The sequence below is a fragment of the Emydura macquarii genome, unplaced genomic scaffold (assembly GCF_026122565.2).
Source record: "Emydura macquarii macquarii isolate MOO-44397 ecotype Brisbane River unplaced genomic scaffold, CSIRO-AGI_Emac_v2 contig_2321, whole genome shotgun sequence".
NCBI classification, from domain to species: Eukaryota; Metazoa; Chordata; order Testudines; family Chelidae; genus Emydura; species Emydura macquarii.
In genome coordinates this window covers 246,830-259,624 of record NW_027132458.1, presented here as the reverse complement: position 1 = coordinate 259,624, position 12,795 = coordinate 246,830, and the positions used below count along the sequence as shown (strand labels likewise).

The 12,795-nt window shown below is 38.6% G+C and overlaps 1 protein-coding gene across 7 annotated transcripts in view; it reads left to right on the top strand.

The window, feature by feature from the left end:
- The window catches only part of ULK4 (unc-51 like kinase 4), a 358,194-nt gene that overhangs the window by 120,410 nt on the left and 224,989 nt on the right, over positions 1-12,795 (top strand). For all 7 annotated transcript variants that reach the window (XM_067560838.1, XM_067560836.1, XM_067560835.1 and 4 more), the window contains one exon: positions 6,296-6,429. In XM_067560838.1, the coding sequence (XP_067416939.1) occupies positions 6,296-6,429 (134 nt within the window). The remainder of the gene's footprint in view (positions 1-6,295; positions 6,430-12,795) is intronic.

The window sequence follows — 12,795 nt, the reverse complement described above, 5'->3', positions numbered from 1 at the left end:
TACTAAGAAATAAGACTGGAATTTTCAGAGAAGCCTACTGCAACTATGCCCCAACTCCCATTGAATTTGATGGGAGTTGGTTGCATAAATCTTAGACATATTTGAAAATCTCAGTCTGAGTTAGTGAAATCTACTTCCTGCTCTTATTTAGATTCACTATAGTCTCTTTTAAATTAGAGTAATGGATGAGTAAATTTTGAATTGATACTATTTGTGTTGTAGATCCATGAGGTTCTGCTGCAAAAGCTCTCTCTCAATATATGTGTGGCCTTTTCCTTATTAATTTTTCATCTGTATCTTATTTATTCTTGTTCTGTCAGAAAAGCTGTGTTATCTTACTCATGGTTTGTCTATTATTCTCTGATTTCCCTGTCTCCCTACTTTTCCTCATTATCCCTATTATCTGCTGCCCTGTTTCTGTCTTATCACTCTCTGCCAAGTTCTAGCTCTTCAGTGTATCCTCAGACAGAACTAAAGCAGTTCTGCTGGATACAATGTCATCTACAGGCTAAAAGGAAACTCTGCATCTAAACTCATTGCAATGATTTATTCACCCCCCCCCCCCCCCCAGAGATAGTGCTACTTGTCACCAAATTATTTCAGTACCATTCAAGTTGTACCAGCAAGACATGGGAAGGTTTTCGGTGTTTAGGGTTGCCATTCATGTACCTCACTTTTAAGTTTGTCCTTAGTTTCATCTTAACTCCTTTTATTTTGTATTCTTATCTGGTAACAAAAAGTATCAAGTGTGAGATTTCTTCTTCATTTTTTTAGTCTCTTTATCTAGCTGAATAATAAGTAAGTTTTGAAACTCTATCAAATTCATAAAAACCTCATACTTTCCTGCTATGAAATATATTCAGCAGCTGAGAGTTCATTTCATTTATTATACATCAGGGGATTTATTGACTAATTTCCATCCTTTTCTTTCCCTTTCTGGGAGCATATATCAGCTGCACTGCATCCAAAATCTCACCCTGCAGCACAAAAGGTAAAGGTAAAGGTTTGGCCAGACTTGCACGTTATCCTAGAACTACAGTAGATTCCTAAAACTGAAATTCTTATCAGACTATCAGAGTACAAAATCTGACTTCCTTTCTGGATAATATACTAAGCTGTCATGGCTATTTGTTTCTACATGCTCTATTTTAAAAAGATTGTTCCTTTTTCCTAATGAATGTCTACCAAATTATTTACCTTCACTTCATTTAAATCTACTGAAGAGTTGTTCTTGTATTCATATTTTACATTGTAACTGTTAATTTCAAGGAGACAAAAATAATGGTATAATAGCAGAGGAACTTGAGATTTGGAATTTTATGTTCATTACATTTATATGGTTATTTTCACAACATGAGTTCAGGATGAAGCAGCCTGTTTTGTGGACTTCATTCTGCTCAGATGTTTAAAAGGGAGTTAAAGCAATATTCACATGGAAGATCTCTGAGTGGGTCTCAAATTACCTGTGGATCTTTGTTTTGCAAGTAGGGCAGAAGTTCTTATTTCTGATCCTCCATTTTCTTTCATTCATATCTGCGTATTCTGACTCTACTTATGGGAGTGATTTTAATGTTTGAATTGCTCCAACACTGCTATTGTTCTGTCAGCATCTAGTGTCATATCTGGAGCTAGGTTCAAACATGTATTGCTGATTTGTAGGGTGCTTTGTCTGTCTGGCAAACAGTCTTTCCACCTTTGTTCCCTGCCCTCCCTCCCTTCCCCCAATCTCAATACACAGAGTATCATTTTAAAAACAGTAGCAGGAAAAGACACTGTGAAACACTGGTGTTGTGTGTGTGTGCGCGCGCGCGCTTACATGTGTTTCACCATGTGACTCACCAAAATGCACGACGACTCAGACAAATATTTAGCTCACTGATTTCCATACCTTGGGAAAATTGTATCTTTATGCTGTACGTGTTATGACATGTTTGTTACAATGAAGAATACAGAGGCAGATGTTTAAAAAAATAATTTTTTATTATAAACATATAAAAGTAAATAGATACTAAAATATTTTTCTAACATAAATAATGAATTTTTTCTCCATTGCGTAAGGAATAAGAATATGAGGCAAAGGAAAATATGAAGTTAGTATTTTAGTAACATCTGGAATCTTTCCTCAGGTTGAGGAAAAAGGAGAAGGTGTTCATTTGTTTGAAACATTCAGTAAAAACTGCTGAATGCTCAAAACTTTTAAAAATCAGACCATTTATGTAGATGCCTGTATATGGACTAAGAACTGATCTTTAGGTACCCATTTTGAAAATCTTGTCTACTATTAATAATATAGTTGTCCCCAAAAATATACAACTTTGATCTCCAAAAATGATAGGGTTTTTTGGAAAGTTGAACCAGTTTTCAAAGAAAATACTTATTTTATTTGTTGTTTTGTACTTTGTGTACATAAAACATAATATTTATTATTACATTAAACATAGGAAATAAAATAATTAAAATTATATCACCGATCTTTCTGTTCATCCACAAAAAATTTAAGGAATAATTTATTTGTAATTAAGAACTTATAAATCATATATGAATCTTGAAAAATGCTGGAAAAATGGTTGAAACCTTAAGTTGTTTTTTGTGTAATCCTTAGGTTGCCTTATATGGGAGTTATAGGGTACAACATACCATAGATATAGCCAGGAAATTTAATTGATTTGCATGCCCAGCTTCTGAGAGAGTGATTAATTCATCCTAACTGTTAATGCCATGTTTATTTTATTAATACTGGCCGCCGTTTGTTCACGTTGTTTCCGTTAGACTGTATGCCAGACATGTACTTGTTATGCATGGGATAAGTGTGATACTTTTCTATGCCCACCTTCGCCATACAAACACAACAGGTGTTTACTGCAGCAGTAAAACAACTGCTACATCTTTCTGTGGATGACTGTGAGGGAGGGGAGGGTGTTTGCTTGGGACATTAGAACAGTAAATACCCCTAAAGCTGACTGTATTTATGTGGATTTGTGTACTTGTCAGGACTTGAGTTGATCAATGCTATCAAATAATTTAAAGAAATATTGGTGGTTCTTTTTAGAAGGACTTGTCATTGTTGCCTTTTTTGTGGGAGAGAACATAACTTTGAAAAGGAGAAGGCATCGCACTTGAAGAGATACAGTTGGCCATACTGAGGAACTTTACATGTATTTTTATTTTTTCTTTCCCCCAAATAAGTAAACAGACATCTGATGCTTCTCAAATTCTCTTTATATTGGATTTGGAAAGAGGGAATTCCTTTCTTAAAACAATAAATATATATAAAACTTATGCTAGACTTCACTCAACAGCCTGTTTAGAAAACATGTAAACAATTCTAAACATTTCCCACACTCAAACAAAAGTTACAAGAATATTTATTTAAAGAAAAATATGACAGACTGGTTTCCCAGGTCATGTTTTACTCATACTTAATATTTGGTTAAACATATCTCTCCCAGTGAGAGAGAACTTGTTTAAACAACTTTAATAAGTTATTTTGTTTTAATTATTCAAGGCAACTGAAAAATGTCTAATAAAACTGTACACATTATATTGTATAATGAAAGTTGGAGTTGAATGATGAGATGGGCCTTTGAATAGTTAACATGTTCTACATTTCATCAAAATTGACTGTAATTGAATAAATCATATAGAAAGTCTAAGGAAAATAGCTAGAACATGCCCTGGTATTCTTTGGCAAGTGTAGCTGGCTCCGCTGCTGTGGGGGCTGCTAGGGAGAGTGAAAAAAATATATGGTTACTGAAATCACTTTTTTTTCTCCCTCTCTCCCTCATGTAAGCCACCATAAAATAAAGGTTTTTTGTTATATTTCAAAATATTCAGCCTTGCCATTGCTTAGGGGCCCAATTCTGCAAAATCCTTACTCAGGTAAGTAGTTCTTATTCCAGTGAATAATCCCATTTTATAATGGAACTGTTCACCTGCCTGAATAAAGGTTTGCAGGATTGGGCCCTAACATACCATACACATGCACAAGAAGTAGTATAAATTCAGTTATTTTCATCATCCTAGACAAGAATACATTTTGATTTCTTTGCTATTGTGGCACTTTGGGGTTCAACCCGCATCAGTAAGGGATTGTGTCACTGCCTGCTCTGTAACCCTGGGCATCTTTGTGCTGTGCAGTCTTGATTCAGAGCCCTGACACCAACAGCATGCTCACAGCACAGTAGCCTGACTCTGGCTTCTATCAGCCTTGGTTACACCTTGCAGGATGACCCCAACAATTCCCAGTCCCAAATTTCCCCTAAACCACCTGCCCTGTAGTGCGCACTGAACACTTACAATAGTTAAGTTCACTGCTCCCTTAGAGAGAGCACGCAGCAGTTTATCACCTTAACTGAGGTTAGCAAACACTCTATTTTAATCAAAGCACTGACTTTGGTAAAACTGAAACAGGTTTATTAAACTAAAAACCATAGGTTTAAATGATGCCAAATATAAGGACTAAAGATAGAAAGGATTACAAGCAAACAAAAGTAAAAAATGTGTTTCTAAGACTAAGACCTGATTTAACAAACTAAAGTCTCTTGTTCAAAGAAGTGTTTCTAACTAAGTCTCCTCCAGCATGACTGGCCAGACTCTCTGGCCAGGACCTTTTCATAGATCTCAAAGTGCTTGGTTCCTTTGTCCCTTCAGGTAAAGAATGCCAAAATGGCTTTTTATTTCTCTATATATCTTCCCAAAATTCATTGACCTTGTTTCAGGAAGCAGGAAGGTTTCTTAGGGGTACAATCTCCATCCCTCAATGAGATTAAGTGGTCATCTTTCCCCACATGCTCTACTGATGGCTTTGTTTACCGTGTTTGTAAATGCTTTTCTTTGAATTCGGTCACAACCTTTGCTTAATTTACAGAGGAAACAGGCAGATAGATTTTCTCCCAGACAGGAGGGAAGGCAGCTTTCTCCCTTTGTGTGGTCACAGACTTTAAAGCAAAATATTAATAATTCCTTATACAATGTTAATATGTACATTTCACAATGATATGCATCACCAGTGTGTCATTCATTTTCAAATGATATATTATTTAACACTTTTTAGATTATGACAATAGTATGTTAGGTGTAGTGAGTATGTCTGTCCTAACGAGAGTTGCTGACACAGACTACAAAGAATAGTGAACCACCACTGGGCCTCTGTGTCACATCCACTTATTTAATTTTTTAAAATAGTGGCTAAGAAAGGAATGGATTAAGAGTGCTGGAAATAGTCCTTTTTTAAAATCCTGGGAACAAGTCCAGCCCATTGGCAATTTACGCTTCCCTGCACCATACTGCAAATATGTAAAAATCTTCTGCTAAACTATAGTTTAAAATAATTTCTTACTCAAAGATCAATGTCATAATTTTGAGACTGAAAACATTAAGAATTTGAAACATATCTTCTTCTTCTTGCATGTGGTATAATGTTACATTTGAGCATTCATTCAGCAATTGTATGTGGCAGACCTCAGCCATTCCAGTGCGTTGTGAGTCAGGAGGTTGAAGGAAACCCATCCTCCTTCAAGACAGTGAATGGGGCATTCCTCCACAAGATGGTCCACTGTTTGTATTTCTCCACACTCGCAGACTGCAGTAGCACAAAGGTTCCAGCTGTGCGTGCAGGAGTTTCTTGTGTTTCTTGTGCAGAAGTTTCTTGTGTTTTCCTCCAGTGGTTGCAAACCTATACAGTTGTTAGGCATAATCTGACTCTCGGTTTTAAAGTTCTTGTTTGTCCAGTTGTGCACAGATATATGGCCTGATTTTCAGTGGTACTGAGCACTTATATATGTCATTAATTTTGGTGGGATTTGTGGCTTCACTGAAAATCACACCACTTTGTTTAAGTACTTAAACATAAATTTTGAAACCTACTTTTTAGATACACACATTTAAAAATTCGCTGTTTTGGTTAGGCAACTTTTTTTTGGTATTAAAATTAAAAGTAAACTGTTTAAAATTAGACTCTCCTATTCAGTTCTGAAGGGCCAATTCACTCCTCATGTAAGCACTGTATTTCCATTTACACTAATAGAGTTGCATTTGCTGACACCAGAGTTTAATATGCCTAATTGTGTTTGTATTTGGCTCATCTGTAGTTCCCCATAAAAGGATTTATTTTTTTTAAATGAACTTAGTTTTAAAGACAGAAATCTAATGTTTTCAACAAGTTGCTGAAACAACACATAAATGTCATCTTGATTGTAACTATACTCACTGGAAATGCTTGCCTCAGTGGCATTTTTGAGATATAGTATCAGTTTTTTGTTACGAGAAGTAATCCTTTGCACTTGCTTACATGTAGACTGGTGATGTACATTGAAAGAGACAGCAGAAAGACTACACCAGGAAAAGAGCAGCAAAGCGGCAATGAATACCTGTCAAAATGCCTGGATCTTCTCATCTATCACATTGTGCAAGAGCTGCCAGGAATTTTAGGTAAATTTTGCTGGCTGACTAAGAACAGAATTTTTTTCATCTTACCTCTTTCCTCACCCCCTTGTGGCATGTTTAAGTATCTCTTCAAAGAGTAAGGACAATGGTGATAGAAAGGTGATATTTCCCCCTCATTTACTGTTTATAGCATTAGCTTCATTAAATTTCTTAGTTATTTTGTAACCAGATAATACTTTACATTTGAGCCTTGAAAAAATGTTTTCTTTTTAAAAATATTTGAATCATGGTAGCACATAAGAGGCTCAATCAGGAGTGAGGCCTCATTATGCTAAGTGTTGTATAAGCATTTTAAAAACATGGTCCCTCCCCAAAGATCTTTACAGTATAACAGCAACAGTGACCTACAAAGCATGGAAGAAGAGAGATGACATTATATATATATTATATATACACATATGTGTAAGTGTACATTTGTGTGGAAATGCATGAGTGTATGGTTATAGGTGGGGCCGATAGCACCGTTTGTTAAGGTTACCTGACACTTTCCATTGTAAAATCCTGTTTTCAACTGCTTATAATTTTGCAAAGTCTTTGTGGTGAAATTTTACATGCTTAATTTCTGCTTTAGGATGAATTTTTCTAGAAAATTTCAGCCAACACAGTTCAGCTGTCTCTGATAACAAGGATAGAAAAAGTCATTGTTTTGCCTATATTAAATTCTGGCCAATTTTTCTTTGAACAGGTCTAATGCCCCCATGCTTTAGAACAGGGACTTCAAATTTAGCTGGGGAGTGGTCTTGGTGTTGTGGATTGCTTTGTGCTAGCCCCATGAAAATCCACCCAGATTTGGCCAAATTACAAGCCATGAGAGAATCACAGTTCACACATCCTTAGTAGACACTTTTTTATTTTAGCAGCTAATTTCTGAAGAGTCCATCCTCACTGAGCATTCTTGAGCCTCTCACAGCTCCTGGTGCTGACCAGACTATGTGCACCATTCCCAGAGAGCAACCAAGCATTCTCAAGGCCAGGACTACAGAGGTGAAGCTGGACTTCCCCTGTAAAGGGGTTAGGCTCCCTGCACTCTCAATGACCCCTCTGCTGGTACCAAGTTATTGTGGAGGAGGATGTTGTCAGATTTGAGTACTGAAGGGGAAAAACATGAGACGTAGACTAAAGGGTGTGGGAGGGAGAGAAATTGGGATTGGGTTCACAAGGAGACTGGTGCTGGGAGCTAGTGAGGGAAAAATTGGTGACTGGGAGACATTTGTCTAAGGGAAGGAATACTGACATCAGATGAGGAGTAGGGGGATACTGGGACTGGCTGGACAAGGATCCGGGAACTTGGAACCAGTGGGTGTGGGGTAGGATAGGGGAGCCAGATTGGCAAGTAGCTGGTGTGTGAGGGGAGAACTGAGATGGCTGGGCAAAGAGACTGAAACCCAAAAAGCGATGTAGGGAGGAGACTGTGGAAAGGAGCTGGGGTGGGGGTGGGGGGCGCAGGGGCGGGTGTGGACTGAGTAAAGAAACATTATTGAGATTGCAATGTCAAGCACTCAAGTTAGAAAATGCCAGAATTACGTTTGCCTGTGCAGTCTAATTTGGACTGTTTGTGCATATGCATTATGGTACAGACTTTAAATGCATAATCACATTTTTAGCACAAACAAGCCAGGATCCTACAGAGAACAACTTCAACACACATATCTCATTCATCCCCAGAGCATGTCCATCATGTGCGCCGAATGAGGCAAGGTCCTGTGGAAAAAATAGTATGTGATCATGTAATTAGACTGTACGATAATGCACAAGAGTATTGAATTAAGGTTGCACAGACTATCTTAATTCTGGTATTTCCTAACCTTTGAATGCTGTCTTAATAAAGTTTGTCTAACATACTTTATATATGAAATGCCAACTATCCCAATCTTCTCCTGAAGCCATAATTAATGTTTTAATTTGTTTATAGATCTTTAGGAGAGTTTTGAAGGGTAAGATGCTAATGGTTTTTCTGTTCCAGCCAAAGTCGATAGGGATGTAGTTCCAGGCACAGAGTGCAGTTTGGAAGGAGATACTGAGGTAGGATTTTGTGAGAAGCAGACAAGGCTGGCATCATAAGAGCAGAAATGGAGAGGAGCAGAGAGTTGTTAAGGAAATTGCAGGTGAGAACAAAAAGCTTGCATTTGGCATGGTGACGCAGCCAGTTCAGGGATTCAAACAAGGGTCATTTGACCTGCAATTTGTATGGGCTGAGTAGGGAGATGTAGGTGCTAGGGAGGCCAAAGAGTAGAAGCTTTTACAAATCAAGATAAAATGTGATGAAGGGCTGCGTGAAAGTTTTGGCTGTTTGAACAGAAAAAATGGATAGATCTTGGACAAATCTTGAAGGATGAAGCAGCAAGGCAAGAGAGAAGTCAACAAAAACGATCCACAGGTTAGAGGACCGAGGATGGTGGAGTTATCAAGCCTGACAAAGAATGTGGGTAGTTGAGAATGTTTGGGAGGAAAGATGTTAAAAAACAAGTTTGACTGCAAGACTTCCAGGAAGATGAGACTTCAAAAAGTGAGACTAGCTTATACAATTGGATGGAGAAAGATACTTTAGGAGTGGAGAGGTCAATCTGTGAGTCATTAGTGTAAAGATGTCAGTTAAAGTTCTGTTACCAGATGAAATCCTCCAAATGTATAGGTGTAAAGGGAGAAGAGGGAGGGGGCAAAGGACAGGGCACCTGGAAGCTCCAAGGCAGAGGAGAGGAATAAAACCCATCAGCTATGTTGTCTGAGAAATGACAGTTTTTTTTATTTCTCACTGTATGTTAATTGTTGTTTTTAGTAATGAAAAAGAAAGGGTAGCACTTGCAAAGTTTGGTAGGCCTAAAAGTCACCTGCCTATTTTTAAAGTTTATATACAAAGACCATGTAATATTTTGTTTCTCCCGCAAACCATGTCTGTCCTTTGTTTTCCTAAGTAACTAATTATCAGATGCCCATGTATGGTCATGCAAGATTGGGGTCTTAGACTGTAAATGCTTTGAGACAGGAACACTTTGTCTGTCTGTGTGTACACTGCCTAAAACAGTGGAACCCTGATCTCAATTGGGGTCTCTAGGTGCTACTGTAATGCAAATGATGATGATAAAAATAACTTATCACTGTCTTTTACATGCAATTTTCTGCCTTTATTATTAATGTATAATGTTAATGGCATGTTTTGGACAATTTCCAGATCAAACATAAGTTCTCCACTTTGTTTTCCTTCTCCAGTTATTGTTTTTAGCTAAAGGGAGAGTTGTCTTTGTGACTGTTTTTATTAAGATTAAATTTACAATCTCTAGTTTTATAAAAAAGTATTTTCTCTTTACCTGTTTGGGATAATGAAAGAATATGTTCTAGATGAGGGGTGAAAATTATTTCCTCATATGAAAAATATCTGAAGTTAGATACTTTGCAGTGTGAAACTAATTAAAAGCAGTTACATTTCTGAGTTGGAAATTGATGTTTGCTAGTTTTTAATATATATTTATTTAAACTGCTTTCTAATCCCATTCTCTTCCAGCAGATGTAGCTATAAACCAAATAGAATAAAAAATATAAATTGATTTCAAATATATATTTTAAAAAGTTGGATTCAATCAATAGTAGAGTGGTCAACCTTTAAAAATTGCCATTTGCCTTTGTTAAGGTCATACTGAAATAATGTGCCTATTTAATGCATAATTGGCAACAGGATGACCACTGTATTCATTATAAAATATGGAAGGCCAGAATAACAAATTAGGTAGATTCAGCATCTCTTGTTCACCACAACTGGGGCTTTGTCATATTATAATATTTTAATTATTCAAAACAAGAAATATGTACTTATTAAAATTAAGGACTATTTCTTGAAGCTCACATAATTGGAAAAATTATGGGAAATACATTCATTTTTATGAATAGTATATTGCATTGGGAATAGAATTGTTTGCATATCTCTCTTTTTAAATTTTATTTAAGGCCAGATTCTGCCTCCATTATGTACATTGAGTAGTGAAGTCAATGGGAATATTTGAGAAATAAACCACTGATAGTACTCAGCTAATTAATATGAATTAATTCTATGACTTGTTTTATACAGAAGGACAGGTCTGATGAATCTATGTTCCCTTCTGGCCTTAAAATCTATGAAACTACGAGTAAGGGTGGCAGAATCTGGATTTTAATTGTTCAGTTCAATTATTATAGGCTTGGAAAAACAGGAAATATATTTACATTCAAAGGCAGAATTTGTCTTTTAAATGAATATTTTTCAGTGTTTAGAGAGTTGTCTTCTTTCTTTGGGTATAAGCAGAGACTTTCTCCTGCCCATCGTTTCCATTTTTATGAATATTTTGAAGGCCTCTTGTTTGCCTAAGACAATAGTTCATGTAAAACAAGATCAATCAGCGTGGAATTCGCTGGTTTTCACATACACTTCTTGGTTATTGAACCACAATCGTCCGCATAATGGTCAGAGTTTTGATCCTTCTCTCTAGTTTTTGTAGTAACTCAGCTGTGTTTCCTCATTGGCTCATGTTAACTTTATTTTATTTTATCTGTCTCTCACAAGAATCCCTGTTGCCTTGGATAACTTTGTGTCACTCTTAAACCTACTTCTCTTTTGTGGTAGTACATTCCAGAAAAATTATATACTCCTTGAAAATGTTAATTTTATCATCCAGAAATCCTAGGTGAAATCCTGGCCTCACTGAAGTCATTGGTAATTTTGTCATTGGGTTCAGTAGAGCTAGGAATTCATCCACTTCTCCAAGAGTTCAGATTTTTTTAATATTGGCTTAGAAGACTATTTTCTGTGTGCATTGTGTGTATGTGTTTAAACTATATGAAATTATACACAGTACCTTGCACACAATTAAAGTTAGTATGAGACTTTAGTGACCAAAACCGTCTTAATTGAAATCAGTGGTTCCCAAACTGCAGGTTAAAATCCCAAAAGGGGTCGTGCCATCAGGAGATGGGGTCGTGGGTCCAACAGGTCACGTTTGGCGTGTTAGACAATGCCATCTGTCCCCAAACACGTCCAGACCTGCTCTACAAATGCCATGCCAGGAGGCTGTCATTTTGACCTAAAAAATGGTAGCCTGCACACATCGTGATCTCACATATATGGTCATTTTGTAAAATGGTGGCATCCTGGCAAGGCGTTTGTGAAGCAGGCCTGGACATGTTGGCTGTGCAGAGGTCGCTTTGCAGATTCCATTTTGCCATTTTCATGATCCAGATGTGCAAATATCCAGGAGACTTGACTCCATAAGATCCTTGTCTGTGGAGACAGCATTCTCTCTTCCTGAGCTGATAGGAGCCTATGTTACCCTTTTCTGAGAGGGGAATCTGCAGTGGCTTTAAGTACCCTAAGGCAGGCCCATATCTTCTTTTTCTATCTTCGAGTGATTACTCATATGTATTCCAATATAGGTGTGTGCACGCCCCGTGCACAGATTCCCGGAACTTTTTTCCCTAGCAAACCCCGCAGGGCCAGCCCAGGAGCCCCCTGGAGTGCTGCGCTCATATCGCGGTATAAAGAGTGCTGCTGGCCCCGTGGACCCCCAGTTCCTTCTTTCCGCCTGTGACGGTTGCTGGAACTGCTGCCTCTTGCTGTCTGCAAGTAGCATTCGTTGCCCTAGCTTGTTTGTTCGACTATTCTTTGAAGTTCTAGTGTTATAGTGTTAAGTAGTTGTTTATAGTTAGTTAAATAGTTAGAGCAAGTACCCTAGGGGTTCCTGCTGAGCCATGCCTGACTCTACGGGCTTTAAAAGCTGTGGTCTCTGCGCTAAAGCCTTTCCCGTGAGTGATCCTCACGACCGCTGCCTCCGATGCCTCGGGGAGCAGCATAGAAGAGACAAGTGCCGTATCTGTAAGGCCTTTAAGCCCTGGACGCAAAAAGAGAGGGACACCAGGCTAAATGCCATCTTGATGGAGTCCACGCTCTGACCAGCATCTGAACCATCGCGGTCCCCGACGGCACCGAGCGTGTCGTCAGTGCGGAGTGCTCCACCGGCACCGAGGCTGAGAGTGCCCAAGAAGAAGACGCGGCCCGAAGCCGCACCTATGGACTCCTCCCCGCTACCGGGACAGCAGGGAGAGATCAAGGAGATGCCCCAGCCACGTGCCATGGAGATTACTCTGGCACCGGCATCTCCATACAGGGAGCCTCCCCCGACTCCTGGGGGTGGGGTAGCACCCCTGCAAGGGCCGTCGATGCCGGAGGCGTTCACTGCGGCACGCGCCCTCATGGCCATGCCCACAGCTCCGTCCCCCCCTCGGCCCAGGGCTCAGGGACCTGCGTCTCGGGGCAAACACGCGCTGGGTGGCCCCGGTGGGTGGAGACGTCCACAATCTAAGTCTTCTCCCAGATGGTCACGGAGGGTG